Source organism: Aspergillus eucalypticola (assembly GCF_003184535.1).
Source record: "Aspergillus eucalypticola CBS 122712 chromosome Unknown BO83scaffold_24, whole genome shotgun sequence".
Classification (NCBI taxonomy): Eukaryota; Fungi; Ascomycota; class Eurotiomycetes; order Eurotiales; family Aspergillaceae; genus Aspergillus; species Aspergillus eucalypticola.
The window spans coordinates 78,598-105,622 of record NW_020290298.1 but is presented as its reverse complement, the minus strand read 5'-3'; the positions used below and the strand labels follow the sequence as shown (position 1 = coordinate 105,622).

General features: G+C 49.9%; 11 protein-coding genes across 11 annotated transcripts; 4 read left to right on the top strand and 7 right to left on the bottom strand.

The window, feature by feature from the left end:
• Positions 1 to 35: 35 nt before the first annotated feature.
• Positions 36 to 951, top strand: BO83DRAFT_410430 (uncharacterized protein; the record flags this gene model as incomplete). The annotated part of the gene is made up of 5 exons (XM_025534215.1): positions 36 to 122; positions 226 to 273; positions 307 to 355; positions 732 to 780; positions 804 to 951. The coding sequence occupies 5 exons, from the start codon at positions 36 to 38 to the stop codon at positions 949 to 951; spliced, it is 381 nt and encodes a 126-aa protein (XP_025385026.1).
• A 3,480-nt stretch (positions 952 to 4,431) lies between these two features.
• BO83DRAFT_319793 (uncharacterized protein) lies at positions 4,432 to 5,906 on the bottom strand (the record flags this gene model as incomplete). The annotated part of the gene is made up of 3 exons (XM_025527792.1): positions 4,432 to 4,808; positions 4,864 to 5,464; positions 5,526 to 5,906. The coding sequence occupies 3 exons, from the start codon at positions 5,904 to 5,906 to the stop codon at positions 4,432 to 4,434; spliced, it is 1,359 nt and encodes a 452-aa protein (XP_025385025.1).
• Positions 5,907 to 6,718: 812 nt separating this feature from the next.
• On the bottom strand, positions 6,719 to 8,286 carry BO83DRAFT_366820 (NAD(P)/FAD-dependent oxidoreductase; the record flags this gene model as incomplete). The annotated part of the gene is made up of 2 exons (XM_025529732.1): positions 7,901 to 8,286; positions 6,719 to 7,851 (listed from the first exon to the last, which is right to left on the bottom strand). The coding sequence occupies exons 1-2, from the start codon at positions 8,142 to 8,144 to the stop codon at positions 6,719 to 6,721; spliced, it is 1,377 nt and encodes a 458-aa protein (XP_025385024.1). The 5' UTR covers positions 8,145 to 8,286.
• Positions 8,287 to 8,667: 381 nt separating this feature from the next.
• Positions 8,668 to 10,420, top strand: BO83DRAFT_319750 (MFS transporter; the record flags this gene model as incomplete). The annotated part of the gene is made up of 3 exons (XM_025527790.1): positions 8,668 to 9,669; positions 9,726 to 10,097; positions 10,145 to 10,420. The coding sequence occupies 3 exons, from the start codon at positions 8,668 to 8,670 to the stop codon at positions 10,418 to 10,420; spliced, it is 1,650 nt and encodes a 549-aa protein (XP_025385023.1).
• Positions 10,421 to 11,453: 1,033 nt separating this feature from the next.
• BO83DRAFT_366814 (uncharacterized protein) lies at positions 11,454 to 13,569 on the bottom strand. Its single transcript, XM_025529731.1, has 5 exons — positions 13,324 to 13,569; positions 12,895 to 13,030; positions 12,668 to 12,836; positions 12,516 to 12,578; positions 11,454 to 12,464 (listed from the first exon to the last, which is right to left on the bottom strand). Exons 1-5 carry the CDS (start codon positions 13,340 to 13,342, stop codon positions 11,859 to 11,861), a joined length of 993 nt encoding a protein of 330 aa, XP_025385022.1. The 5' UTR covers positions 13,343 to 13,569; the 3' UTR covers positions 11,454 to 11,858.
• Positions 13,570 to 14,001: 432 nt separating this feature from the next.
• Positions 14,002 to 17,949, bottom strand: BO83DRAFT_380921 (ubiquitin-conjugating enzyme E2). The gene is made up of 6 exons (XM_025531866.1): positions 17,776 to 17,949; positions 17,655 to 17,714; positions 17,578 to 17,592; positions 17,415 to 17,507; positions 14,630 to 17,354; positions 14,002 to 14,570 (listed from the first exon to the last, which is right to left on the bottom strand). Exons 1-6 carry the CDS (start codon positions 17,830 to 17,832, stop codon positions 14,191 to 14,193), a joined length of 3,330 nt encoding a protein of 1,109 aa, XP_025385021.1. The 5' UTR covers positions 17,833 to 17,949; the 3' UTR covers positions 14,002 to 14,190.
• A 460-nt stretch (positions 17,950 to 18,409) lies between these two features.
• On the top strand, positions 18,410 to 19,221 carry BO83DRAFT_343872 (PRKRIP1 family protein). The gene has a single exon (XM_025528713.1). It carries the CDS (start codon positions 18,540 to 18,542, stop codon positions 19,146 to 19,148), a length of 609 nt encoding a protein of 202 aa, XP_025385020.1. The 5' UTR covers positions 18,410 to 18,539; the 3' UTR covers positions 19,149 to 19,221.
• A 12-nt stretch (positions 19,222 to 19,233) lies between these two features.
• On the bottom strand, positions 19,234 to 21,423 carry BO83DRAFT_380919 (chaperonin-containing T-complex subunit CCT3). The gene is made up of 6 exons (XM_025531865.1): positions 21,243 to 21,423; positions 21,113 to 21,179; positions 20,836 to 21,044; positions 20,169 to 20,759; positions 19,480 to 20,117; positions 19,234 to 19,422 (listed from the first exon to the last, which is right to left on the bottom strand). Exons 1-6 carry the CDS (start codon positions 21,265 to 21,267, stop codon positions 19,327 to 19,329), a joined length of 1,626 nt encoding a protein of 541 aa, XP_025385019.1. The 5' UTR covers positions 21,268 to 21,423; the 3' UTR covers positions 19,234 to 19,326.
• Positions 21,424 to 21,779: 356 nt separating this feature from the next.
• BO83DRAFT_319841 (uncharacterized protein) lies at positions 21,780 to 22,514 on the bottom strand (the record flags this gene model as incomplete). Its single annotated transcript, XM_025527794.1, has 1 exon — positions 21,780 to 22,514. One exon carries the CDS (start codon positions 22,512 to 22,514, stop codon positions 21,780 to 21,782), a length of 735 nt encoding a protein of 244 aa, XP_025385018.1.
• Positions 22,515 to 22,943: 429 nt separating this feature from the next.
• On the bottom strand, positions 22,944 to 24,772 carry BO83DRAFT_106465 (putative Zn-dependent hydrolase/oxidoreductase family protein). The gene is made up of 4 exons (XM_025525896.1): positions 24,437 to 24,772; positions 24,331 to 24,375; positions 23,638 to 24,273; positions 22,944 to 23,581 (listed from the first exon to the last, which is right to left on the bottom strand). Exons 1-4 carry the CDS (start codon positions 24,658 to 24,660, stop codon positions 23,203 to 23,205), a joined length of 1,284 nt encoding a protein of 427 aa, XP_025385017.1. The 5' UTR covers positions 24,661 to 24,772; the 3' UTR covers positions 22,944 to 23,202.
• Positions 24,773 to 25,188: 416 nt separating this feature from the next.
• BO83DRAFT_380917 (bifunctional AAA family ATPase chaperone/translocase BCS1) lies at positions 25,189 to 26,865 on the top strand. The gene is made up of 2 exons (XM_025531864.1): positions 25,189 to 25,371; positions 25,443 to 26,865. The coding sequence occupies exons 1-2, from the start codon at positions 25,219 to 25,221 to the stop codon at positions 26,781 to 26,783; spliced, it is 1,494 nt and encodes a 497-aa protein (XP_025385016.1). The 5' UTR covers positions 25,189 to 25,218; the 3' UTR covers positions 26,784 to 26,865.
• Positions 26,866 to 27,025: the final 160 nt, after the last annotated feature.

Here is a 27,025-nt window from a genome sequence, read left to right as displayed (position 1 = left end):
ATTGGAGATTACTCGGAGCTGCTGGACTGGGGAGCATGGAAAAGGCAGCCGTGCCCCCCAGCGAGGAATCTACAGCTCAGCGAAAGCCATCCTGGCACGGAACCCTTGACGATATCTGGATAGTATAGAAGGAGAAGAAGAGGGTCTTTTGAAGGTTGAATAGAAGGTGTGGTGAGAAGATTCTGCGACGAGAGTGGCAGAAGGAAGATGAGGGGTGGAATAGAGGGTAGGAAGGAGGAGGGAAAAGACAGCAGGGGAGAAGATCATCTATCCGTACGCCGTCGTACCGTGACGAGCAGGTTACAGGACGGAACGGCCTTGGATTGCCTGGGGCGGGCCAAATTTTCCAGTCAGGGTGGAGCCCGCCTCGGCCGGTCGCAGTCTGCGGGGTCATGATTGGTCAGGAACCACAAAAACAGTCACGCCCATTGGCGGGCAAGTGTTCACCGCATCTTTTTTTCTTTTTTCCTTTTTTATTCTTTTTTTGCCTGCAATCCACCCCAGCTGGTCTCTGCAGTGGAAGCCAATCATTCGCGGGGGACTTGTAACAGCCTCGAATAGAAGGCGACAATGATATGACCGGTTTAGTACCACTTAGTCACGGCCTGTCCAAAGGAGGCAACAGAAGAAGTAATTTCCGCCTGGCAGACTCTTACCTCCTTTCACTTAGTAGTACTACTACTTTGTCACTATCTAGTATTATTTCCATTTCAAATGGTAACTATCTATAGCATACTGTCTCGGAATGGACTACGGCATGCACTCCGGCACGTCCCGGTTGTCGAACGAAGACGATCCTGAAGCACTTGGGTAGTCTTTCTTCGTTGGGTACCTGAAACTGCAGATGGCGTCGACGGGTCTTGCCATAGAAAGGGATACTATTATGGGGACGGAGACGGCAAATTGGTAAATGAACAGCGCCTTGTGGCCAGGAAGGAATCCCACTACTAAGTGTCTGCTTGCCATCTATGACTTGGCCCGCTGTTCCGCCTGCCTAGTACTAAATCACCGGACAAATCATGAACAACGCTGGCGACGGAGTCACCCGAGGATTGAGCAATTGGTGACTCACTACTCCTCCGAGTTGGAGGCATCTATTCGCCTCCAGACGAGCGTTATGTTCGGAAACTCGAGATGAATCGAACACCTACCCAGGGTTGAAACATAACCATATGGCGAACCGATGCAGTATCCCTACGTATCACCCCCTCTGTTCCACCACTAGTATACATTTTTACAGACTTGTACAGTATGTAAGTGAAGGCAATCTGTTAGATCACAGGCATGCAGGCAAGAACGCAGATCGCACCTGAGCCTCTGGTAAAGCATGAGGGGCCCTCTTTTTCCGAAGGTCGTGGCATGCAAAGCGGGCCATACTGTAAGAAAGGGGAGAATAAGCCAATCTCACAAGCCAAATTCCTGCCGCTTTAAAAAGGGAGGACAACTTTCTGAACCGTGCCCTCTGCACGGTGACATCTTCTCACATCATCTTGATAATGGCCGTCACTGTGTCGGCTAGATCAGCTGGTCCATGATTCATCGAATGCACTGCACTCACAGGTATGATTCATCGAACGCGCATCTAGACGCAGGAAACACGAGTTGGCTGCCGGATGGCCTGCACTCCTCTCTCAGGAGGTCGGGAGTAAGGGAGGATGACATGGATGGACCCGGATGGCTGGCCTTGATGGGCCACCTTACCGGATGAGGTCAATCCCACCACTCGGATTGGCCAAGCCCGGCACTGGCGGCTATGCCTTACCCGATATGGACTAGTCCGCTCATGGGGAGGAAAAGGTGCTGCCTCGCTGTTTTGTTCATTCTCGGGGTCTTCCTTGCTGCTCACAGTACAGAGTAGACTGCAATGGGCACGTTGATCGATCCCTTACGTTCGTGACTCTCTACCACACGAATTGGTCTGTCTTAGAGTATACATCACTAAGCATAATTGATTTCTTTAAGTCATTCCTACCGTCTATCCTGTCAAATTACTAAGCCAGCTGTCAGTACGGAGTATAGCCGCTGAACATAACACGGTTAACTCAATTCGTCAGTTTCAAGTTCTAGTCTACTTTTACAGTCATCCTCAATAGGACCCTTATCTGCAAGCATCAATTGTTCCCAGAAAATTGCAGACACAGAATCCTGATCCTTTAGCATGAGTATCCAGGCGCACGGATATGCGACAGAGCCTCGGTATCCGCGGCTCAGCCTAGACCTCCAGCCTTGGGTGAATGCATCAAGTTGCAGCAGACCAGATATCCACCAGAAGATCAAGGCATGATAAGTTCAATGAACAGCACAACTTAGGGGTCTCGAGCGTCAATTAGACCAACAACGCAGCGGCTAAATCTCCGAGATTGCCGTACCACCTTTACCAATTTGCAGAGATGGGCTATTTACGGTATCCATGATGCCCATCCTGTATACATACTACCTCTTTTCACAGACATAACCCATCCAGACTGACTCCGTAGGAAGGTAATCGGGAACATATAATGTCACACGTGATAGTACTAATCGCCGACCGGATCGACTAAAATAGATCAAAGTGGAAAGACAAAAAAGCCACCGCATCAATATTCCCAGGAGGTCCGTGACATCTTCGGCATCATCCCGAACGGACTGGGCTGGGCACTATTACCATACTGTGTACAACTATCTACTCTGTCCAAGCACAGTAGGTAAGAAAAATCGGCTAGCCGTGATTTTGGCGCTACTATTGCTGGCTCGTTTGCACTAGATATTCCTCCGTATATTCCGTATATCAAAAGTGTGGAATTCGGCTGCCTTCCAAAGAAGATTCTCAGAAATTGCACCACATCTTCAACCGATACCCCTCCACAAAATATTCACAATTACAATGATAAAAGATCAACCCAAAAAAACACCCAGGTCCCCGAGCGCAGAGCAACAGACAATGATGATCTAGAATGAATGCAAAGCACCACACCACTTCTTCGAGACAGGTACATTAGTCTCATGTTCCATTACCTCGTTGGCTTGCGAAAGAGGGACAAGAACACTCAGGCATGAATTGTGAATGATGGATGGGTGGACTAGTAGCGATGCCTTTGGCATTCATACATGATGCATGCATGTTGTAATTGGCTCTAAACAAGCGGTAAAGGGACAGCTGGCTGCCGCCGCTGCAACTACTGGAAACTCAGCCGGTTGGATGTATCGAGAAACACCCTACTTACTACGGGGCTGGCCAGCCAGCCGGCCAGCAACTCGATTCAACTACAACTGCTAATAATTATTGTTGTTGCTTACGGAGGTGTTTGGTGTAACGAGAGCAGGTTTTTCTTCTTTTTTTTTTCTGCCACATGTTGAAGTGCTGGCGGCTATTAATAATAAGTTGGTTATATTGCTTCAATGTAGGTGGATGAACTGTGCAGCGGGAAATGGGCTGATAAGCAGCAGTAGCAGCAGCAGGTGAGGGGGGAAAACCTACTGTAAGTAAAGTTTCTTTTTTTGTTATTACTTACTTACACATAGTAACATCATCACTCATTGCTCCATATTAGTCCAAATTTATGCGCATTGCGAACAGTGATACATAAACCCCCATTATCATTAACTAACTAATCAACAATCCACTACTAAGTACTAAGGGGCAAAAGAGGAGGGGGTAGAGGGGGGGGAACGTGGCCTTCCATTCCATTCTTCCAAGATTCTAGTTGAACCCGACCCAGTCAGCTATCGTTATCAAGATTGGGGGGAAATGGGCGATAGTGGATATTGAATGATGATGATGTTTGCAATTGCCCACTATTGTATGGTAACAGTAATACAATTGCATACAGCTAGTCCACGTCTAGCAGAATGTTCAGTGGGTCCTGATTACTCAAGAGATCGGCGCCCGTTGCAGACCCCATTGGTCAATGCGTGGCTACTTTTGGCTGTCTGATTGGCTGGGGTGGCTGCACCCCGCAGTCTCGTCGAATTTCCCTCTGGCAAAGCAACAGCAAAGCTAGTCGTCGTCCAGCACAGCTGAGATAGTAAGTGCTCAGATCATGTGCAGGGGACTTTAATATTATTGTAGGGAGATACTTGGTCGCTGGTGATTCGAGTGATTATTTCTACTCCCGGTTTGAGCTCCTGCGTGTCGCAGCATTATCCCGGAAAGGGCGGCTAGACGGCAGAACTTCCAGAAGGGGGCCCGGTTAGAAGAAAATGATGATGAAGTATCTGAGATGGATGTTGCCACCCAGTCTGCCCGCAACTTGCCCGGTCCGCTCTTCAACCATGGGTCCGCGTGATGTTTGAGATAGGCTAAGTGATGTTTTCATTCAGTTTCAGAGGACAAGTGGCCGAAAGACATGGAATTCATAACAGTAGATCATGGGATTAAAGACAACAAAAAGGTATCAAAATGACGTTAAAAAGCAAAATGCGCCTCTCCAAAAAGTGATAACAGTACCCTGTTCAGGTACCTGGGTAGGGTTCAATTTTCGGTCCTGCCGGTGTCGGTTTTGGGTCCGACTTAGGCCAGATTGATAGAATTGACTTGGATCGTTTTGGCCTGGTAGAAACATTGTCTTTAGGTTCATTCTCCTTGTCCTTTGCATCGTTCGTAGTCGTGGCAGCTTCTCGTGCTTGTTGCACCTCCTTTACGCCTTGGCGGATCTCCGCCGCGGAAGCTCCTCGGGGTGCCGTGGTCGTCAACGTCTCAGTATTGCGGATCTTCCCTTCAGGTGACTCGTCATTCAGTTTACCAATCTCCTCTTCTGTGACAAGACGCTCATTTTCGAGGCGAACCTCGCGGCCCCGTTTATGGCAATACCAGAGGACAAACAAAAGAACTAGTGAACATTAGTGATTCCGGATTCATCCTAGTCGTGTCAGGGCGCAACTTACTAAATAATGCCATTGACCAGAGTACATTCATACCCAACACTGCGGGGAATCTAGCCCGTAAGAATGCCATTATGGATCGTAACATCCCTACAAGCGCGGCTGGCTTCCCTACTAGTTCTTTCAGGCTGGGAACCTTAAGTCCCATCTTGTTGGCGGCGGCCGCCGCCTTGCCTACATTGTCCACATTGATACCACTTTTACTGGCCTTCTCGGTGGCAGCCGCGAGAACTTCGGGGGCGAGTGTCTCAGTCCATTTTTCAGGAAGCTTCTCGATCAGGCTCTGGAGGAACTTCGGGAGATTCGAGTAAGTGCTTTGCAATTGCTTGTTGCCGTTCTTGAGGAGCATCTCAAGATCATGATACGCAGTCGGAACACCATTGACCAAGTCCTTGAAGATCAATGTGAATTTACGAAGGAGTTCCCGTGTTTCGTCACTTATCGAGAATACGCGGTTATTTTCGGCCGCCAGGTTGAGGCGCTCGAGGATTTCCGTCATATCTTCTGCTTCTTGTTTCGCTTCATCGTCTTCTTTAGCTTCAGCGGGCTGTGCATCACTTGAGGCACTTGGTGCGGGAGCTGCTTCGCTCGCGCTTTCGTTACCCTAGTCATCAAGTAACAGTCAGCTATTTGTGCAGATACTTTAGTAGCGGTGTCATAGCTACCTTCTTGTCAACCGTGCTCTTCCGCCGGATCCAGCTCCAGGGCCTCTTCTTCTGTGTAGAGCTCTCAGCCTTGGAGCCTTGAGAGACACTCTGAGAGCGCTCTGTCTTCTCTCTAATCTTCCGTTCTTCCTCCCCTAGTTCCTTTCCAAACTCCTCTGCCGGTGACACTGGTGATTGGGTAGTATCAAAAGTATCTGTGGGCACGGGAGAAACGGGCGATAGAGGGGTATCATTTTCGACGGTAGGCGATATCGGCCCTTGCTTTGCCGGATTGGAAGTGATCTCTCGTAGAAATGCTTCATCTTCGGTTGTTAAGACCGGTTCATGCGGTTGACGTTGGGACGGACGTCTCCAGTTCTTCCACTGAGTGAATTGCTGCATGGCTATCTCGCTCCGCGCTTAATCGATAATGGTATATATAGCCTATATACTTCCTCTTATGTTTAGTGAAGGTTCGACAAGAGGTAATCCAGCGGATAAAGGAGCCGTTCTTCACATTGCGATATGGCGGCCTGAACAAAGGACGGTGGACTTACCCCAGATATATAGTGGTTTCGAGACCCACCGGTTCCGGTACACGATCAGTATAAGTAAAATGTACACGCTGGGAGCTGTCCAACGTAGAGTATTTGTTTTTTCTGCAATTCATAGCCACCCTGAGTTCGAGAGTCGTTGAAATACAGCTCACCGAGCGAGTCAAGCGATGATATCACCGCACAAGACAGGTCACATGTGAACGCACCCCGCTGGTGCCACAGTTTGCACCGCCACGATCTGGCTGGATCGGGAAGAGATCGGCTGCACCGCCGATCATTGGTCGATTCCTGTTGGTTAAGGCATCTACAATCGACCGGTTCCAATTGTCAATGCTTATTGTGACTCTTCAATTACTGCAGTCTACTTGTGTCGATATAACAATCGATTAATGCTTTGCTAGGTATGCAGGAAGAATGATAAAGTGTGCTCATCCACACCAATTTAATGGTTCAGCTAGCTCAATGTCTGATAACTCGTGAGAAAGTCAGAGCTATGTTGAATCCGCTGAATATATATCTGACGCTCTCCAGATGACCAGCTGCCAACTGAAATAAGACAATGATCTAAATTTACTGAGCGATTGAGGACGCAAACTGCTTTACAAATTACCTTGTGTCAGTCATATGCAGTGTTCATTCTTGGAACCTACAAAGCCATTATGACTCTTGGATATTTGTCCACTCCTTTACCTTCTGAAAGTCCATCACCCTATACTCTCCTCCAAACCTGTTTTGCGTATCATCCCAATCCCGATTCACAGCCTGCTCAGGTCTCCAACGAACCGCAGCTGCAACCCTCGGGTCCATTTTCCCTTCGAGCCGGTCAGCAATAAAGCCACCGATTGAGGGAATATGGGCGAATCCGCGACCGGATGCCCCAACTGCAAGCAGTAAGGATGGATGATCAGGATGATAATCTATAAGGAAGTTTCGGTCGACCGTGTCGGCGCACCAGCATATCCGGGCGAATGAGAAAGGTCTCTCCGCCAACTGGGGCATCGTTGCTCTCAGAAGACCGCGGATTCGCTCAGCCGACTCAACGGGGATCTGATGACGTGCAAAGGGAACGCTTCGTCGTTCGCCATCTGGGCCAACAATCCAGTTACAGTACCCTGGATGTTCGTCACAGATCTTGAGCTCGTGCTTTTCTTCATCTGGTTCGATGAAGAAGCCCTGATCGGCATTGAAGAGGACCGGTAGGTTGCGATATGCCTTGGCTTCCTCTGGTGACATGCGAATATGAGCCAGGGTCCAGGCAGTTGGCCGAAGTTGTTTCTTGAAATCAAGAAACTGGTCAGCATTTGCACCAGCAGCTAGAATGACCCTGGAAGCAAAGTGTTGCTTCCCATCTGCTGTTTCGGCCCCTACAATATCCCGGGGTTCAGTGTCGGACGAAAATAGTAAACGGACAACTTTTCCCTCGGGGTCGCCTCCAATGAAGGCGACTCCAAGCCTTTTGGCTTCGGTGATGGCTGATACGAGTGCTTTTCGAGCATGCACCCACCCAGCGCCTGTCTTCTTCCAGTATCCTTTCCAACCTGGCAGGTGGCCCGTCAAAATACCCGAGGGAAATGCCTTCCGGAAGTCCTCCGGGTCATTGAGCTCCACTATGTCGCCCCCGCGGTCGCGCCGTCCAATATGCTTGAGACCGCCAGGGGAGAAAGCTGAAGTGATGTTCCCGACATTGTGGAAATGTGGTTTGAACACCGGGTCGTGCTGGAAGCCCCTAGTAAGTGCGGCAAAAAAGGTCTTGTTGACGAAGTTGGGGTCGTCCTCGGAGGGAGGGTCCGCTTCGCTTCGGTTAGCTACATCCCAGGTACACGGGCATGCCACACTCACTGAAGGAGACTATCTTGTTCACGTCATTGCCCGCCGAAATGGCGGATGGCTGATGATATGCATCTAAGACAGTGACATTGGTATAACCCCGTCGGGCCAGATGAAGGGCGGTGGACGCTCCCCAAGTGCCTGCACCGATGATAAGGATGGGAGCTTGAAGCATGGGTACGTCTATCGGGGAAGCGGAGTTAATGCGAATGAGAATGGAGAGTGATGGATGCTCTGAAGAGTGATCGGCGCGCATTGTGTGCCACGGGGGATTTCGGTTTGCTAATGCAATGATGCAGATGGGAGGGGAAGGCCAAGCTTATCAAGTTGCCATCGACGGCTAATCTCATATCGACCCTGGCCACAAGGCAATGGAAGGTCGAGGCGTAAGCAAATCACATTGGGAGTTGATAGCGACATGGTACAATGGCGTGAGTCAAGCATGAGCGTCGCGATGTTTAGCAGCCGGTTAGCGTCCGACTAAGCTCCATCCTCCAACTTTCCTGCTTCGCTTGGACCTGCCGCCCGTCTTGTCTGCCCTCTACGAAGTACTTTTGCCTCCACACTTTGATAATTATCCCGATAGCGATATCGCTACAAACCTGGGGTAACATTGGCTAATATCATCCAAAGCTTATCGAACCCCGGATCGTGATAGTCGCAAACCGTTGCAATGCCTCTAATGCATTCCCCTCTTCCTATAAAGGGAGAGGCAGCCGTCGGGAAGAAGACTTCCCAATCCACAGAGCTTCAAGTCTTTCTCCGGTGCTGCCATAACCATGCCTATCTTCAAAGATAGGGACCTTGACGTTCCTGGCACTGAGCTGCTGATTGATATTCAACACGACCAGAACGTTCCCCATGACAGCTCCGACATCATCTTGTTGCCCCCTCCCACGGCCTGTGAGGGCGATCCTCTCAACTGGTCCGATTTCAAGAAATACTGGCACCTTCTCCTTGTCTCAGCATATGCCTGTATCTTTTCCTTTGCTGAGAACAACACCGGTGATGCTTACTCGACAATCGTGGACATGACTGGGTCCACCATGACCATCATGAACGGTGGCGGAGCACTGAACTATCTCATGCTGGGTCTGGTGAACATCTTCTGGATCCCAGCGGCTATGAAGATCGGTCGTCGCTTTTGTTTCCTCGCAACCTTACTCCTATGCATTGGCTCTTCCATCTGGATGGGTGCTTTTCATACTGCGGGTGAATGGTATGGATGCAACATCGTTAATGGTCTCGGTACATCCGCCTATGAAGCTGTCATCCAGCTCGCAGTATTCGACCTCTTCTTTGACCATCAGCGCGGTCGCATGCTGGGTTTCTACATCTTTGCCCAGCAGCTAGGCTCTATCATTGGCCTGGTCTCAGGAGGATACATTGCTGACGGACCGGGCTGGCGCTGGGCTCAGTGGGTGGTCTCCATTGGAGAAGGAATTTTGATCATCATCTTCTTCTTCACGTATGAGGAGACGTTGTTTCCCCGGTTCCTCTTCAACCCTGCGCAGAGCTTGCCTACAGCCGAGGCCAAGCTAAAGAACCCTATTGATGCGACCGAAACCGCCTCTCTGGACAAGAAGGATCCCGCCACGGTCGATAATACGAGTGTGAATGAGGGATCAGCGAGTGACACCATTCCAGCGCCGTCTGAATTTCCCAAGCGGACGTTCAAAGAGAAATTGCGACTCTGGGTATATTACCCGCAGGATAAAACCACATATTGGTCTTACTTCAAGCGACCATTCTTCCTGCTGGCTTTCCCTAATATCATTATTGTACTATCCCTTAACCTGAAAAGGCCTTTGTACATCGATGCTAACATATCTTTCAGGCTGGTATCATCTTTGCCTTTGGCTGCACCTCTGGCATCGTTACCAACAAGACCATCTCCGAGATCCTCACTGGAGCACCTTACAACTTCACTGACGGCCAGACTGGCCTTGCCTATCTGTCTGCTCTGGTAGGCAGTATTATCGGCTACCTCACTAGTGTAATGGGTGATAAGATTGTCATCTACCTCGCTCGTCGCAATGACGGTGTCAAGGAGCCTGAGATGCGTCTCTGGGCTCTGACGCCTTGTTTCATCTATTCGGCAGTAGGATATGAGCTTTACGGCTGGGGAGCGCAGGAGGGTGCCCACTGGATGACAATCACTGTGGGAATTGGAGCGATGATTGCTCAGCAGGTTGCTGCAACATCAACAGTACGTTATTCAACCCTTCTACATATCAAAACTAACCACTTCTACAGGCAACCGCCTATGCCATGGAATGTTTCCCCGGAGTCGGGGGTGAAATTGTCGTGATTCTCGCCATCTGCAGCTCCATCATCAACTTCATCATCTCCGAGACCACACAACCGTTCTACGAAGCCACCGGCCCCGGCTGGCTCTTCCTCTTCTACGGAATCTGCGTGATCATCTCACTAGCAGCCGGAATGGCCGTCTACGTGTGGGGCAAGAAATGGCGGAGGAAATGTGCTCCGAAATACTACAAGTTCCTCCAGGAACGAGGAGGAAACATCTAACCCGTCATAAATATACCCAGCTAGGATCAACACGAAACATGAAATGACATGACTTACTATTTGCTTCTATCACCAAACCAAACACAGTACTACTTAGTAGTAACCCTCCTACAATCCTTCTCCATCAACCCATCCCTCCCCCCTCCCCCCTCCCCATCCTCTCCATCGCGACCACCACCTCATCACACCGCACCCCCCTCCAGGACACCACAACACACCGACCACCATCGTAAGCCCAGACCCAACCCCCTCCCCCCCCAACTTCGCAATCCTCACACAAAGCTGCATCCACACCAACCGCTCCCTCATCGCAGGCGCCCACCCCGCCAAAACCATCTGTCTTGGTTGAAGGCGCGCGCACACACACACACACATGATTCCGTGCTTAATCGGACATTCTACCAATGACGCTTAGCAGAAAGAGCTCCGCCAGATCATGCGTGAAGTCCATCCTGTCGTATAGCACTGGTAGTGCTTCTAGATCTCGGTAGATTTGACTGCTTGTGTGGAGAAGACAAAGATTATGATTGAGTCTGTGGGGATAGGGGTGGATGTGTAAGTGTATGTGTAAAGATGATCTACGGGACTACAGTAGGAAAGAAGAGGGGTGAAATAAAATAGTCAGTGAGTGGGAGAGGGAGAGGAGTATTACTTTGTGTGAGAGGCCACGAGTTAAAACCTGTTTTGGTAATGTGGTGCAGGTCGCCCTGTGGATGTCAGCTGGAAGAAGGTATAAAATAAATGATTGGTGAGGATTGGTGGTAGGTTGTGGAATTGTTTGGATGGTTGGGTATGCAGTAGATGATGTTCTGGACAGTATGTTATACTTGGTTGGAGGAGGCCCATGATGCTGCGTGGCTTAGCCCTCCGGGGATTATGTTGTATACAGATGAAATTGATCTGGCTCATTTTCTGGGGCTTAGGATCTATAGATAGTAGATAATTTCGAGTGTAGTAGTGAGTGTTACTGCCCTCATATTAACTAACAAATATTAGATTTCTTGATCTACTGTTAGTAATAGTCGAACAAGGGGGAAAATATCTGAGCCAGCAATAGTAGTAATATTACAGCCTATCAACGCATAATATGACCGTGACATGGCTGATTGGATACAAGGATCGCTGGACAAGATACATGACATATAGGATTATGAGACTGGGAAGCCAGCACAGCATGCATGTACAAAAAGAATAGTCACGCTCACGCCAGCAACAACATAGGACAATCTTAATGTAGTGACAGTATTAAAATGCACAGTATGGACGCCGATATCAATGTCACAGGTAGCACATGACAGAAGTAAAAAATAACAATTAGAAGACACGACATATGAAAGAAAAGTAAATGATAGAATAAACCGAGATAAAGCACCCTTTTCATACCTTCCTTTACATGACCAGCGCACTAATACCTCAATTCAGAGACGACGCCAATTCTTCAGGTAGACTTTCTCTTCTTGTATGTCCGCTTTGGCTTCTCGGCCGGCTCAGGCTCAGGCTCACCCTCATCGTCAGCAACGGGGGCTTGCTTCTTCTTTGTCGCGGGTCTGCCTCTGGTGGGACGAGTAGCGGCGGGCTCCTCAGCGGCAGGAGCAGCAGCAGCAGCAGCTTTGCCACGTCTGCCCTTGGTGGCGGCTGGCTTCTTATTCGTTTCGACAAGAGGAGCATCGGACTCGTCATCCTCGACAGGTGCTTGCTTGGAGGCAGCACTGTTCTTACGAGGCTTCTTAGTCTTGGGCGTTTCTTTAGCTTCATCAGCGTCGGCTTCGGCTCCAGCTTTAGTACGCTTCTTGGTCTGGGGAGTAGCCTTCTTGGTCTTAGGCGTCTCTTTAGTAGCCTCTTCTTCAGCATCAGACTCGGCTTCCTTTTTAGGCTCAGCACGAGCACGCTTCTTAGTCTGGGGAGTGGCCTTCTTAGTCTTGGGCTTCTCTTTGGTATCCTCTGCCTCGGCTTCAGAGCCGGATTCCTCCTTGGGCTCAGCACGAGCGCGCTTCTTACTCTGAGGCGTGGCCTTCTTGGGAGTGGATTCCTCCTGGGTTTCGTCCTGGGCAGGTTAGCATCGATAAAGCTGTATTCTTTGAACAGAAGGACATACATTATCCTTCTTAGTCACACGCTTCCGGAATCCCGTCTTTCCAGGCCGATTAAGTTCGACATCCTGGGACACAGGTCAGACCTTCACAGATAGAAAAGATGATATCAAGTGCAAAAATGATGAGATAGAAGAATTGCAGTCAATGAACTTACCCCCTTCCAGTCCTCGTCATCGACATGGCCCTGCTCTATCGCCGTGCGAACCTTCTCCTGCAGATCCTCAGGGAGCTCATCGTAGCCATCCAAAGCCGACCAGTCTCTCTCGCCCTCTTCACCAACCGTTTCGACCATATTAGCAATGATCTTGGGGGTGACGCAGCCCCTGCAGAAAGCATTAGCGAGGCGCTTCTTTCTTTAGTAACTAAATTTACGAGACTTACCAGTGACGCCAGAAGTAGCTCTGAAAGCGTTCGGTATCAACCCAAGAGCCATGGCGCAACTCGCCCTTGAGGATTTTGATACCCTGGTCTTTACATTCTTTGTTCTTGCAACCAGCGCGGCCGGTTGAGGCTTGCTCTGTGTAGATGGTTAGATTTGGAGCGAAATGGGTAACTTGGGTAAATAATGGTATTTAAAATCAAATAACATGTCTGAACCAAGCAAAGTAGAACTTGTTCATGACTTGGCTAATAGTGACAGTTGGCAGTCACCGTTGGACAACAAACGCACCCCATCCCAGCCCAGTAAAGCAAGTTGACAACAAAGCCATGAGGAAAAGCAAACAGTAAAGCCAACTGTCAAGAGCGAGGCAGCGGGGAACTCATCTTTAAGAGATGCAAGAAGAGCAGTGAACGAAAATAATAACTTACCGAGACGATAGGCACCCATATTTTAGAAGCACCACGGAGAGCAGAGAAGGCTGGTGATACTGCGTGCGGGAAAGTTAAGTTTGCGTGCTGAGAGGGAACCAAGACTTATGGGTGCGATCGCGCCCGGGGGTCGAAGGGTTGTATTTATAACCTTAGAATGGGATTTCCCCGACACAACAGAGACGAGACAACACAGAAAAGATGGAAATGAAGAGAAGGGAAAGATGGGAGATAAACGGGGATAAATAGAGAAAAGCGAGGGGAGAAAGAAGAGGGAGGAAGGACAGAGCAGAGCGCAAGAAGAGCGAAGGTCTGGCGCTGCTGCCAACGGAACACGCCAAAGACCAATGCCGCAGTGCTGCTTTCTGCTTTCTCCTACTTAACTGTGTTTACTTCTGCTTATCTTCTACAGATCATTCATTGTCTGATCCTTCCTCAATTTACTCGTAATTATTTAATTATGAATATAATTTTCTATCAACCATCAAGTTTCTGTTTCTCTTGTTCGGCTGATGCCGTGACGGTCGTTTTAAGCGCCTGATTTGTGGATAAATACTAGCTATAGTTTCAATCCTACTAGCAAAGTTCCAGTCAAGGATATCGTTATACTGACCCCAAATGCTAAGAGATACCTAACCTGAACTATTTCAAATATTATCAAGTAGTGCATATTTGTAGCATATATCTTAGTGACTTTGACCCAGCTACTATTCAAACGCTTTCCAACCATACACTCCCCAAAGATTCCGCAAACATGAACTAAAGCATCATAGACATGGAAACATAAAGACAAAGGCCTCCAATGGACCATTAACAACAGGATAGTAGCATTATGGCTGTCTGCAGCATAACTCTCCAACGTCGAGGCTATTGTTTGGCAGTCGCATCTACCTCCAAAGCCTCAAGCTCCGTGATATACTTTCGCAGCATGACCACAGCCCCCAGGCTAAGACGCGAGACAAACGCCGAGGCACTGCGCTCCTCTCCACTGCTGGTATGCCCCTCATGCTCTATCATCGCCAATGCCGTATCGATAGCGCGACGGAGCAAGAGTGGCCTGCTGCAGTCTTCTGAATTCAAGCGACTAGGCAAATAGTTCCAATCCACAATGTCCTCCATGCCACTTACTTGATGATCTAGGGCATACTTGATATATCTGCGTGTAGTCAAGAACGTCTTTTCCGTATACTTGTCTGACTCGACTCGTCTACCGCCCTCCGCAGCAAAAACTTCATACCCGGCCTCATCTGGTGCACGATTAATCTGTGATATTGAGTTGTACACATAGCTCAGGATATTGACTTACTGTAAAAGGGGCTTTGCACAAGAACCAACCCCATAATCGAGACCAGAACCTGTAAAATAGTGGACTTGGTTGCTGACCACATTTCATCCGGGTTCTGAGTGGGCCATGTTCCTAGAATGCTCAGACAGATCTTACCATCTTCGTAGAGGTTCGGATTGATCCTTCCTTGGCCGCCGATCCACGAGTGAAAGAATGCCTCAGGTGGGTTTCTAGGAAAGTCCCCTGGGAAATGGAAGTCTATCAGGATCGGCGCATATTGGTAAGGGGTCCCCTCCGGCCCAATGAACAAAACCCTGAGCAGGTCCATCCTCGACTCCCATGCTCGCACAAAGATCCCTGGAGGGAGTGATTCATCGAGTATGTCGCACTCCTTTTGGATACGCTTGATTCGTAAGGCCGAGCCCCCTGCCTCATCCTTCGAGATAAAATGATGATCGGAGGGAGGGGGGCCTTCCAATATGAGGAACCCTGGAGGTAATGTCATTTCCTCACTCTGTTCAACTACTCCATCCGAAGCATCTCTCATATCAAAGTCGGAGTCATTCTCTGTCTTCATGTCTGCATCTTCGGAATAGCCGTCATCTGCAGAACTAGAATTGACATATCGATATACAGCGCATTCGATCTCCGACATATCTTCAACATCACTACCTGAGATGGCTTCCTCCTCTTCCTCCTCGTCATTACCTGAAATCCATTCTTCTTCTTCATCAAGTAGAATATCATCCTCACCATAGACATATCGGCGGAGGGCTTCTCGAAGCGTCGTCTCCGACATATCCTCATCATCATCATCACTCGAGAACCCTTCTTCATCATCAAAATGTAAAAGCCCCTCCTCATCACCAACTCCTGGACCCTCTTCTTTATAGGTATAAGCTGAGTTCATTGACATGGTCGAGAGATCACCTGGAGCTGGAACCCCAAGTGGAGTGGTGAAGTCTCCATCCATGACCATCATGATCCTTTCAAACGGAACGCGGACGTCACGACAAGTACCAGCTAGCCGAACAGTAATCTCACCATTAACATCAATTGCAATGATCTGGCCGACGAAGTCTGCAGTGGATCTTTCACTGAGCTTACGCTGATAGTGGTGACTGTGTCTCGGAGGAAGAGGAGAAGTGTCAACTGTAGTCGTGCTTTTGAACCATTCCCAATGAAACATGGCGAGACTCATATCCTTGAGGTATGAGTGCATCTGTGAAAGTGACAATGACGATGTATAACTAAATGTGCAAGGACCAGCGACGTTGTATGCACTCAGTGACCCTTCTGTCAAGACCGAGGTATGGATGGTGTCTGGGGCGAGAAGTACAATATCACCATGTGATCTTTCCAGACAAGGAAACGCGTCGAGCTCATACAGAGATACTTGGCTGATTTTATCACCCAGCTCGCCCAGCTTGGAGTAGAGAGAAGCTAGGATCTGCCCGCCATGCAAGAGTATAAGATAAGGATCATTATACCACCGGACTGTAACTATTCGCTCTCGAATGTTAACAGCTTGGACCACACCTACTGTTCTTGCTCGGATTTTTGATTCCCTGTGTCTCCTATGACTAGGCAGTTGCCGGATATATGCAGATGTGGATTCCAAGCCGGGCCAATGCATGGTCTCAATCCCATCCTTCAGGACGACGATGCTCCCGGGCCATATATTTTCATCAAGCCTGGGGTCCCAACGAAGGCATTTTATATCTTCGGTGGTGACACTCCCGTCCAACCACCTGACAGTCAGTGCTGTCTTTCTTGAGGTAATATGAAAGATGTTCATGTCATAACCAAATGTCTCTTCAGGAGGAATATGTTGGTAAGAGTATTTTTGAAAGGCGCTTTTCGGATCTCGAAAACGTATCATATCACCGATCTGAAGCGAGGTCGCCGATTCCACTGTTCCTCCAGCCGAGAGATTCTCGAAGTCGCATATCACAGCATCGCGTTCCAAGACAGATGCTCGGAGAGTCTCTATTCCATTCGGAATCTCACATGTTCCGAGACCAAAAACATTCGTACAAAGCCATTCCACCTTATACTCCGTAGCTGGCGTGGACAGGACATGGCCGTGGCCAAAGGAACGGGGATCGTCCTTCGGAACTATACATCCTTTTGTCCCGCGCATATTTTTGTATTTCGTACACACATACTGACCTGGAATCACGTAGTCATGCTCCATGTATCGCAAGTTAGTGTCCACAACTCTACATGGCCGGCCCTTGGGCATCCATATGAGCTCATTGTCATCGAAATGACAGGGAACTTCAAGGTCCTTGGGATCAACAAGCGAGACAGGCACGTTGGAAACACGCAAAATAGCATCCCGGTCGACCTGCCGGATGATTCCCAGTTTCTGATGGTAAATGATCAAGTCATCGTTGATAAACGGCTCATGATGTATGAGCTCAGACAAAGGCACATCATGTATTGGCGAAGGACGCGAAGAATCGGTCCCGGGTCTTCTGAGGCTGCGAGGCATGAGCCGTTCGTTGAATTCAACGGAACCATATTCGCCCAACGACTCGTCATAGTTACGATACGCAATCGGCTCGAGTGTGCACGTCGCGGATGCACCGATGACCGTGCCACACATTGTGTCGTTCGAAATTCTCTTGACATAGCTACCGAAGTTGATGCACCGATCGAGAAGTTCGAGATCATCCTCGTCGATGAGAGAACACCCTTGCGAAACCCATTTGAACTGAACAATGACATATCCTTTGCGTGGCTACAACAGAAGATGGGTTTAGTGGACATAATTTCTCATTGATGGTACCTGAGGACCTACCACACCGGTTTGTAAGTACTCAGTCAGGACGTCTTGTGGCACTGATGTATATGAGACCATTAAATCATCTTCCGGTCGTCCCAACGGATACACCTTGGGCATGCCGTGTCAGTCTATTTGAACCATTGTTATATTGAAGTTATCGGCCGTAGAAGACACGTACATCGAGATATGTCCTCTGTACTTGTATATTAGCAAAGTAAGACCCACATGCTGCAATACTATCAACGGGGGCCATACTACAATAATACCCGTTAAAGATGGATTTGATTTCAAACAGCAAACATCGTTGAGATCAAACTATTAATCATTAGGTACTCCGGGCTGATAATGAAGTCTCCGTAGCCCACTCAATGCTGACCTGGAAAGTACGTGAAGTCCCCGTGTTCGGGGCGTTGGGGACGCCACTCGTATTCATGCTGGCGGGGTAGAAGGTAGCAAGTGAGATATGATGGAGAAGTACGCAGCCCCAAGCGAGGTTTGAAGGCACATACTCATACAAGTAAATATACGATGGATTTCAACTAGAGCATGCAATACGAGCCTAAGGAAAGAAAAGGATGTTTGAGGGGAAGGTGGGAGATCCCGGAGGATGATAACAATACTGGGAAAAAGCACAGCCAGGGCCTGTCATGTGCCACAGCCTGATGCAGCGGCCGATAGGATTATAATTACTTCAACTTGATGAATTATAGATAATTCGAGAGACTAATAACCACTTGAATATGATCTTCAAGATCTCGGAGCAATATATTCTCCTTATGACCAAGATGGGCGGGCCGACAGGCTACTCCTCACATGTCCAAGTTGTATACATCTGAGTTCCCGACTGGGAAAGTAATCGGCGTTCATGCTGATGGAACCAGCCCGCGATCCAATCCCGGCCAATCGATCGATAAGAGCAACCCCAACGGCGCGTCTCACCGCCCCAGGTTTCACCCCCGGCAATTGCTATTCTCGAGCTAGACTACTACTGGCTCCTCATTCTGCACCTACTTATACAAAACTACAAACACTCTCACATCAGCCTCCTCTCTCAAACAAGTGGCCCACCAATCTCTTCTAGACAAGCGCAGCCATTCTACCCTCCCACTCCATCAATATACACAAACAACCGCATCCAAAATGTCCGAACCCGGCCCCGAATCAATCCCTACCAGCGCAGACCCGCGCAGCAAACGTCCCACCAAACGCCGCGCCGTGACAGCACTCGACGAACACGCCACGCAAATCGAGTCGCTTTTCCGCGACCCCACAAAAGAAATTAAGCTTCCGGACCCCTCCAAGCAACGAACCTCGACATCGCTACCGCCGCCGCCAGAGATTGTCGCCAACGTCCAGGGTTCCTCTGCTGGTGCGGGGTCGGGCGAGTTCCATGTCTACAAGGCGAGTCGGCGGAGGGAGTATGAGCGGCAGCGACTGATGCAGAGCGAGGTCGATAAGGAGAAGGAGGATAAGGAGTGGGAGCAGAAGCGGGAGGAAGCGCGGAGGAAGGATGAAGAAAAGACGGAGAAAAATCGGAAGAAGAGGGAGAAGAGGAATGCGAAGAAGGGGAAGAAGGGTGGTAGTGGGGGTGGTGCGTCGAATGGGGGGGATAAGATGGCTGTTGACGAGACGGGGAAGAAGGTCGCGGGTGGTGCTGATGGGGATAAATCTGACAGAACTGAGAATGGGGATGGCAATGGTCCTGAGGAGGTTGCTGAAGTGCCCGGAGTGATTATTCATGATGACTGAGTAGGGAAGAGGGATATATATACGGACTGCAGAGGAATTGGGGCCTACAGAGGCTAGAGAATTGTACGATATGAAGATACCCATTGTAATTTTTGGTCTAGGATATTCATACAAGAAGTCCAAATGGTAATCGTGCAGCATTATGTACGCAGTTTTATTTCGGTTCGTCTTAATTGATTTAATCATCTCCACCACCGACACCGAGACCGGCACCGGCCTGCTGAGCAGACTTGCCACTGCAGATATCGTCGACACGGAGGAGCAAGCATGCGGACTAGAGAGAAAGAGAGTCAGTGTGAGTTTATATAAAGTAAGATGTACTTATGCTTACCTCGACAGCGGTCTTGATGCTCTGAAGCTTAACCGCCTCGGGCTCCCAGACGCCATACTCCTTCATGTCCACCAAGGCACCGGAGTCACCGTCCAGACCCCATGTGGTCTGGCCCTCAACGTGCTTGGCCCTCATGCGGGTGAGGACACGGATAGGGCTGGCACCGGCGTTCTGTGCCAACGTTCTGGGGATAACCTCCATGGCATCGGCAACAGCCTTGTAGGGCCATTGCTGGACACCCTCAATGGACTTGGCCAACTGGCTCAACCTGACAGACACAGCCATTTCAATAGCACCACCACCGGGGGAAAGACGGGGGTGGAAGATGACGTTCCGGGCAACGGCCATGGCGTCCTGGAGGTTCCGCTCGATCTCGTTGATGATGTCCTTGGAGGGGCCGCGGAGAAGGATAGTGCAAGCCTTGGGGTTCTGGCACTTTCTGAGGAAGGTGAAGTACTCGTCGCCAATCTTCTCGATCTCGAAAAGTCCGCACTGAGTTCCAACGTCGGACTCCTGGAGGTCGTCGACACGGTTCACGATAGTCGCACCCGTGGCTCTGGCGATACGGTTGTTATCGGTCTTTCTCACACGGCGGAGGGCGGTGATGTTGGCCTTCACCAGGTAGTGCTGGGCAAGGTCTGGGAAGTGTTAGCAAGTCGAATGCCTGCAAATAGAAGTTAAATCCATACCTGAAACACCCTTCTCCGTAATGACAACGTCAGGCTTGAGGGCGATGATAGCATCGCACATGGCCTTAACCTGTTCCTCTTCAATCTGCAGGATACGGTTCCAGTCGTCCTCCTTGGTAATCTCGATGTTCGTCTGCGATTCACCCTTCTTGTATTCCAACGGGCAGTCGAGCAGCAGAACACGGGGGTTCTCTATCCTCCTCCGCATCTTGGGGTGGGTGATGTCCTTGTTGACCATGACACCGTCGATAACCTCACTGTCCTCAATCTGACCACCGGGAATCTTCTCAACACGAGCGTACCGCTTGATGTCGACCTCCCGCTTTCCACCACCAGCATCGAAAGACACGGTCCGGACCGCCTTCAGAGCGAGGCTGCACATGAGCTCCGACCACCGGGAAACGAACTTCGTGCCGATGGACGACTGAATGAGGGTGTACATAGCCTTATCATCATCAATATCCACGGGTATCGAAACTTCCTCCACAATGGCAAGGGCGTCGGCCAGAGCACGCTTGAAAGCCGAGATGATGACAACGGGGTGAATGTTACGTTCGAGCTGGGGGAGGGCCTGAGCGAGCATCTCACCAGCTGGTACAGGTTAGCGATCCATCTCTTTAGAATATCAGGTCCATCGTGCGATAAGCACAATTCAGCCAGCACATACCCAGAATGATAACAGTCGTTGTTCCATCACCAACTTCCTCGTCCTGGGTCCGACTCAACTCGATCATGCTCTTCGCAGCGGGGTGCGACACCTCGATTTCTCTCAAAATAGCGTGTCCATCGTTCGTCAAAACAATACCGCCCATGGGGTCGAGAAGCATCTTCAGCATAGCCTTGGGTCCCAGACATGACCGAATAATATCCGCGACACTGTAATGCCAGGCCCCGTGTCAGAAGTGCCGGAAGCGGGGAAGAGTGGGAGGGGATCAATCACGTACGTCTTCGCAGCAGCGATATTAGACAGCTGGGCTTTACGACCAACCTGTCTCTCACCAGCATTGGTGTCTAAAGAACCGTGTTAGCAATCAGAAGCCAAGTTCCGGGCAGTTCCCCTCGATTGGGACATACTCATCACCACCACCGGTGCTTGCATGATGGCGGTGGTTTGTTGACTTGCGTCGGAAAAGGAAGAGAGAAATTCAAACGGTTCCTAGGAAAAGATGGAGTGAACTCCGGAGCCGATCGACAAGCGGTCAAAGATAGGGGCCTTTCTGCTCGTGGAGGGGAACTGGAGTTGTTTTGTTGCCCGCCGTCCCCATCAAATTTCCAGCGCACCTTTCGAAGTGGGATTGCGGACAAGAAGAGCTCACCGCCACCATTCTGCTTTGGGTCTAGTGCTATCCTTTTCCCCCTGATCTATCTACGGAGAGTATTATCGCATGCCATGGAATCGAATAGTTCGCGCCCTTTCTTTCCTTTGGGTCTTAAAGAGTAATTCATATCAGGCAAAAAATAAAAGGCTCATCTTGCACAGATGCTTCATAACGCCCGCTATCCAGGTATTCCCTTTGCCCCGTTTCGCCAAACTCCTAAGAAAACAAACCCAAACTTTTCCCCAAATGTTCAGTTGATTCAACGACACAACCCCGACGTTGGGGAATTAGTTCACTTCTTCAGGATCTTGCTTAGCTTCTGAACACTCTTGCGTACCCGAAAACGCACATGAGCCCGCATATGCGTAATAAGAGACAATTTTCTCTTCCGAGGCTTCGAAGAGACCTTTCCGACCTCCTGCTTCTGGTCTCTGCTACCATGTGAACCAGACTCGCATAGGCGGAATCCAAACTCATTGACCCCCAGACCATGCAGACTGCATACACGTGTGCTGCCTGTCGAATACGCGTTGAAACTATTTTCACCCGAAGTCGCATGATCAAAGTGCCAGGTTCTCCGATCATAGTGCTGTCTGTTGCCTGTCCACTGCCGTGGAACCAGAGGCCAGGTAGTGTCGTCTGGTTCGCCGTCAAGCTGCACTGACTGGCGCCATTCGTGGACTTCATTCATCTCTTGGTCTGCTGAGAGTCGCGCCATCATGTTCTTGAACCAGGTTTGCGCGTAGGGATTAGGGTGTACAGGTCTGGGGTCAAGCCCGAAGTCCGGATCCCGGTCGTGCAGTAGTTTGCGTATTCGTTCCAGCTGTATTTGACGCATGTTGTGTTGGAGATGCAGTGGTAGTTGTGCTAGGGCGACTTCGTCGAGTTCGTAGAGAACTTCCTCTTCATCGTCCATGGAGCGTCTGCGCTCTTGTGGTTCCCATACATGATTGCTCGTCCAGGTGTCTGAACTGCTTCGCCAGAAATAGCTGGCATCTTGTGGGCTTTGCTGCATTATAATGGCCATGATATCTTTAGTTGTGTGCTGACGTGGTGAGAGCTCGCGCTGGGGATGGGGTTCTGGTCGGGTAAATGAGAGGCTGAGCAGTTGGTGAGATGGGGCCAAAAATATATGTACGAGATAAATGAAATAAGTGAGATGGATAGAGGCGACTGAGCTGATGAAACTTCGAGTCATTCAGCAGAATTGAGACAAATATGGCTCCTATTGACGTGAATTCAGTTTTTGGGAAGCGGATCATTCCCCATATCACCTTTACTGCTAAACGGGTCATTGCCTCCAGTAGCTTTTTAAAAAGAACAGCTGCAATTGGTCATCTGGTCTGGGGGTACGATCATATTTGTTTGCCCGGACTAGTAATGGAATAAGGGAAACGCCGTATGCACCTTGAACGCGTTGTTGGTGCAGGGTCATTCACTGGCACGCTCCGTAAATAGGCCCGTGCCATCACATGGGTCAGAGCCTCTTTTTGAGGCCTTGCACTCGATAGGAGCATTGACTATTTCGGAGGGTTGATCTAGAGACTCATCACATGTATAAAAAAAAGACGGTGAGGGGAAGAAAGATATGTATGGATTATAGAGTTGTGAGCGTCTATCCGGGTGCACGCACAATGATCAACATGCAGCTATCGTACAGCAATATTAAAGTAAGTAGAATAAGTACCCCAAACTTTCCCAGGCGCACATGACCATTAGAATTCCCGACTTTCGCCGATGTCACAAACGTCAAATGCCCCGACCTCTGGATAGCCATACTTGGTGAGCGCCTCCTTCAGTTTCTTTGGTGGCTCAAGGACATCTTCATCTGTCAAGACCCAAGTTCCCCAATGAATAGCCATGGCTCTTTTGCATTTGGTATCCCGGAAAATTTGCACTGCATCATCAGGGTCCGCATGCATAGGGCTCATAAACCATCTGGGTGAGTAGGCGCCAATCGGGATCAATCCGAGGTCAAAAGGCCCCCGGAATTGACCAATTTGTTTAAATGCGGGACATGAGGGGAAATCGTACTCCGGAGCATGATCATCGGTACCGGCAGGAAGCATTGGCACATTCCGATATCCTGTGTCTCTATATGACCATCTTGGTTAGATAATTAAAGGCATCTCCTAGGCAGTCATACATACCCTGCAAACCACAGCTTCCGACCTCCAGCTTCAATGCCCCACGACGCCCACAGGGTCTTTGATCGATCAAACACACCCCGATTGCTTGTATGCTGCGAAGGCAAGCAGCTGATGCGAGCTGTGATGTTAGACTGGTTTGAACTCTGGCCCTCACCGGCACCGGCCTCGGTGACTGATTCATGCGAGGGTGAAAGAACAATGTCTCGCTCGTCCCACCAATTGAGCTCAGTCATTTTGTCTATCCCAATGCTGCTGAACCACGCCTTATTGCCAAGGGGTGCAAAGAAATGACAATTGGGATGGCGTCGTGATATTTCCATGACGGTCGGATGAGAGAGATGATCGTAATGGTTGTGGGAGATTACAACCGCATCGATAATTGGGATGTCCTCGATGCGGCATGGCATCTCAGTGTAGCGCTTTGGGCCCATGAAGGAGACCGGAGAGCAACGGTCCTCAAATACCGGGTCGAACAGAACTCGTAGGCCATTGGGAAATTCGACGTAGTAGCAAGCATGGCCAAGCCATGTCGCCCGCAGACCAGATGTTTCCCGATCAGGCAGAAACTTGGGCTGCTGAACAGGCACTGTAGGAGGCGTGACGTCCGGGAACTTGATTTTCCCCGTTATGATTCCCCTCCAATGCAGATGTCAGAATTGTATACTAAACATCTAGGAAAGACTTGCAACTTACCCCCACATGCGAAGAGCGTTACCAACTGTCGGAGATTGCCATGAGCTGCAGGAATACGTTAGTAACAAGATACTATCATTTTATGCGACCGCTACAAATGACATACTCCCAGGGGTTTTGAAAGCCATTTTTGAGATGGTGAGCTTTCTCCTTAACATCCTCAGGTCCCTCAGACGCTGGGGAGAGCACAACGGCTAGGGAATAGAGGGCTGCCGACGTTGAAGCTGCGGAAGTAGCTTTGCTCATGTTGCGTCTCTGTGGGGATGACAATCTAGGTCCAGAAGTGCTGCCCTGTCGGAAACAAAAGACGCCTCGCAGGAATGCTCGCATTATCTTCAAGAATCGAGGGCGGGGAAGGTTTTATACGAAGCTTGGTGGCGGCTGCCTTAACAATGAGAATAAATGGGTACTCCCGCCCGTAGATCTCAGAAAATACGATAACTCAACATGCTTCAGCCCATGTCAGACTTTGATTCAACGCAGTCCCCCTTTTGGTGAATAAAAAAAGAGGAACGGCGATGACGGTGTAAAGCCCGTTATCTCCGGGCCGGAGTGATGACATCGCCGATATTCTGCCTATCTCGTATAGGTTGTGTTGTGGCCTTTCATGAAGACATCTGGGGCTTAGACTACGTGGGTCTACGGACGCCTAATGTACGATAGTCCAAGGTGTGATATTATTGGACTGGGATGCGTAGACAACGCAGCCAAGGTCATTCGTTTTAGAGGTCTTAGCACTCGAGGACTTCTCCTTCTCCGATTGCCCGTGAAACCCCGAGTCGATCTCGGCCCGTCATAACTCCGACTCCCCGACAGGAACAATTGCGGACATGTGCTCAAGGAATCAGACAACTGTAGGTGGCGGTGCATGATTGTTCTTCTGTTGGCATGGACCCCAATGGACCATCAAGTACTCCAGGGCTGCCTTCGCCTGGCGATCTGATTGCGCAGCAACGGAAAGATGCCATCCAAGCAGCGGGGCAGCCTACAGGCGACGGAGGCCTTCTCTCCCAGCTAACCAACAATCCTTTCTTCACCGCAGTAAGTTCCTCAAGCTGTTGGAGCCATGTCTGCTGCAAAACCCAATCGCTAACAGGTAGTTGTACTCATAGGGATTTGGTCTTGCCGGTCTGGGGGCCGGAGTCAGTCTTGCACAAAAAGGCTTCCGCCATGGCGCCGCTCTCCTCCGTCGGCGCATGCTTGTCGACGTCGAAATCAGCATCAAGGACGACTCCTACCCGTGGTTCCTTCACTGGATGACGCTATACCAACAATCGCAGCTTAATACGGCCCGCTCCGCTGCCAGCAGGTCTGGTTTCATGGAGTCCATACTACAGAGGCTGACCCCCGGGATGCGCCACCTCTCGATTCAAACGCAAAAAGTCGAGCACAGCAATGGGGCGATACATACACATTTCGCGCTGGTACCTGGACCCGGAAGGCATGTTTTGCGCTATAAGAACGCGTTCATCTTCGTCAACCGGATGCGAGAGTCCAAGTCTCAGGACCTACACACGGGCCGGCCGTGGGAGACCATCACTCTGACCACGCTTTATTCGCATCGACATGTGTTCGAGGACCTCTTCACTGAAGCGCATGCGTATGCGGCCAAATCTCACGAAGGCAAGACATCTATATACAACAGCTGGGGCACCGAATGGAAGCTTTTTGGACAGCCGCGCCGGAAGCGTCCGTTGGAGTCGGTGGTGCTCGACGAAGGAGTCAAAGAGCGAATTGTGGAGGATGTGCAGGACTTCGTGGGCAGTGGCAAATGGTATCACGACCGAGGTATCCCCTACCGCCGCGGTTATCTCCTCTACGGGCCCCCGGGAACGGGTAAGAGTTCGTTCATCCAAGCCTTGGCGGGCGAATTGGACTACGATATTGCCATCTTGAACCTCAGCGAACGGGGACTGACGGATGATCGGCTGAATCACCTTCTGACAATTGTTCCAAACCGAACCCTGGTTTTGCTCGAGGATGTAGATGCTGCGTTCTCGAATCGCCGGACTCAAACGGACGAGGACGGTTATCGTGGAGCCAATGTTACATTCTCGGGTCTTCTGAATGCTCTGGATGGCGTTGCAAGCGCCGAGGAACGGATTATCTTCCTCACCACCAACCACGTCGAACGACTTGACGAGGCGCTAGTCCGACCGGGTCGCGTGGACATGACGGTGCGTCTGGGCGAAGTGACTCGCTATCAAGTCGGCTGTCTCTGGGACCGGTTCTACGGAGAGCTTGACCCGAGTGGCACCAATCGACAGGTCTTCCTCGACCGGCTACAAGAATTAGGGCTGATCGAGGACGAGAACGGCGTCAAGGCTGATCGGACGAAGAGCACCAGCGCCGCTGCTTTACAGGGCTTGTTCTTGTACAACAAGGGCAATATGGAGGGAGCGATTGCTATGGCCGAGGGGCTGACATTCCGTGTTCATGATGAGGGTATGTAGTATGAGCGATTAGACTGTATGATAGACTGTGCCGTGTATATTATTGAGTGCCAGGACATGTGAAATATGGCCAATGACATAGCATAACAATTTCTACTCAAGCTGCTGCTGTGAGGGTTTATGGGAGTCAAGTCACCCTGTTATCTCTATATCGTCGGGGCTGTTCCCTTTTCGGTAACCGACTATGCTTCACCGATAGGTGATGTTTCGAGTAAACAGAGAAATAGAGTCCATCACCTTTC

What these genes read in the sequence shown, in the direction of transcription:
- BO83DRAFT_366814 (XM_025529731.1), bottom strand. An exon ending in AGCTACTTCTGGCGTCACTG is followed by an intron (nt 12,837 to 12,894) that starts GTAAGTCTCGTA and finishes TGCTTTCTGCAG; the next exon opens with GGGCTGCGTCACCCCCAAGA. An exon ending in GTGTGACTAAGAAGGATAAT is followed by an intron (nt 12,465 to 12,515) that starts GTATGTCCTTCT and finishes TAACCTGCCCAG; the next exon opens with GACGAAACCCAGGAGGAATC.
- BO83DRAFT_380921 (XM_025531866.1), bottom strand. Translation starts at nt 17,832, where the DNA reads ATGAATACGAGTGGCGTCCCCAACGCCCCGAACACGGGGACTTCACGT. An exon ending in AGTACTTACAAACCGGTGTG is followed by an intron (nt 17,355 to 17,414) that starts GTAGGTCCTCAG and finishes CTTCTGTTGTAG; the next exon opens with CCACGCAAAGGATATGTCAT. An exon ending in TGTGCAAAGCCCCTTTTACA is followed by an intron (nt 14,571 to 14,629) that starts GTAAGTCAATAT and finishes ATCGTGCACCAG; the next exon opens with ATGAGGCCGGGTATGAAGTT.
- BO83DRAFT_343872 (XM_025528713.1), top strand. Translation starts at nt 18,540, where the DNA reads ATGTCCGAACCCGGCCCCGAATCAATCCCTACCAGCGCAGACCCGCGC.
- BO83DRAFT_380919 (XM_025531865.1), bottom strand. Translation starts at nt 21,267, where the DNA reads ATGCAAGCACCGGTGGTGGTGATGA. An exon ending in AACGACTGTTATCATTCTGG is followed by an intron (nt 20,760 to 20,835) that starts GTATGTGCTGGC and finishes AACCTGTACCAG; the next exon opens with CTGGTGAGATGCTCGCTCAG. An exon ending in GCATCAAGACCGCTGTCGAG is followed by an intron (nt 19,423 to 19,479) that starts GTAAGCATAAGT and finishes CTTTCTCTCTAG; the next exon opens with TCCGCATGCTTGCTCCTCCG.
- BO83DRAFT_106465 (XM_025525896.1), bottom strand. Translation starts at nt 24,660, where the DNA reads ATGCGAGCATTCCTGCGAGGCGTCTTTTGTTTCCGACAGGGCAGCACT. An exon ending in GGCTTTCAAAACCCCTGGGA is followed by an intron (nt 24,376 to 24,436) that starts GTATGTCATTTG and finishes GTATTCCTGCAG; the next exon opens with CTCATGGCAATCTCCGACAG. An exon ending in AACGCTCTTCGCATGTGGGG is followed by an intron (nt 24,274 to 24,330) that starts GTAAGTTGCAAG and finishes TCTGCATTGGAG; the next exon opens with GGGAATCATAACGGGGAAAA.
- BO83DRAFT_380917 (XM_025531864.1), top strand. Translation starts at nt 25,219, where the DNA reads ATGGACCCCAATGGACCATCAAGTACTCCAGGGCTGCCTTCGCCTGGC. An exon ending in ACAATCCTTTCTTCACCGCA is followed by an intron (nt 25,372 to 25,442) that starts GTAAGTTCCTCA and finishes TTGTACTCATAG; the next exon opens with GGATTTGGTCTTGCCGGTCT.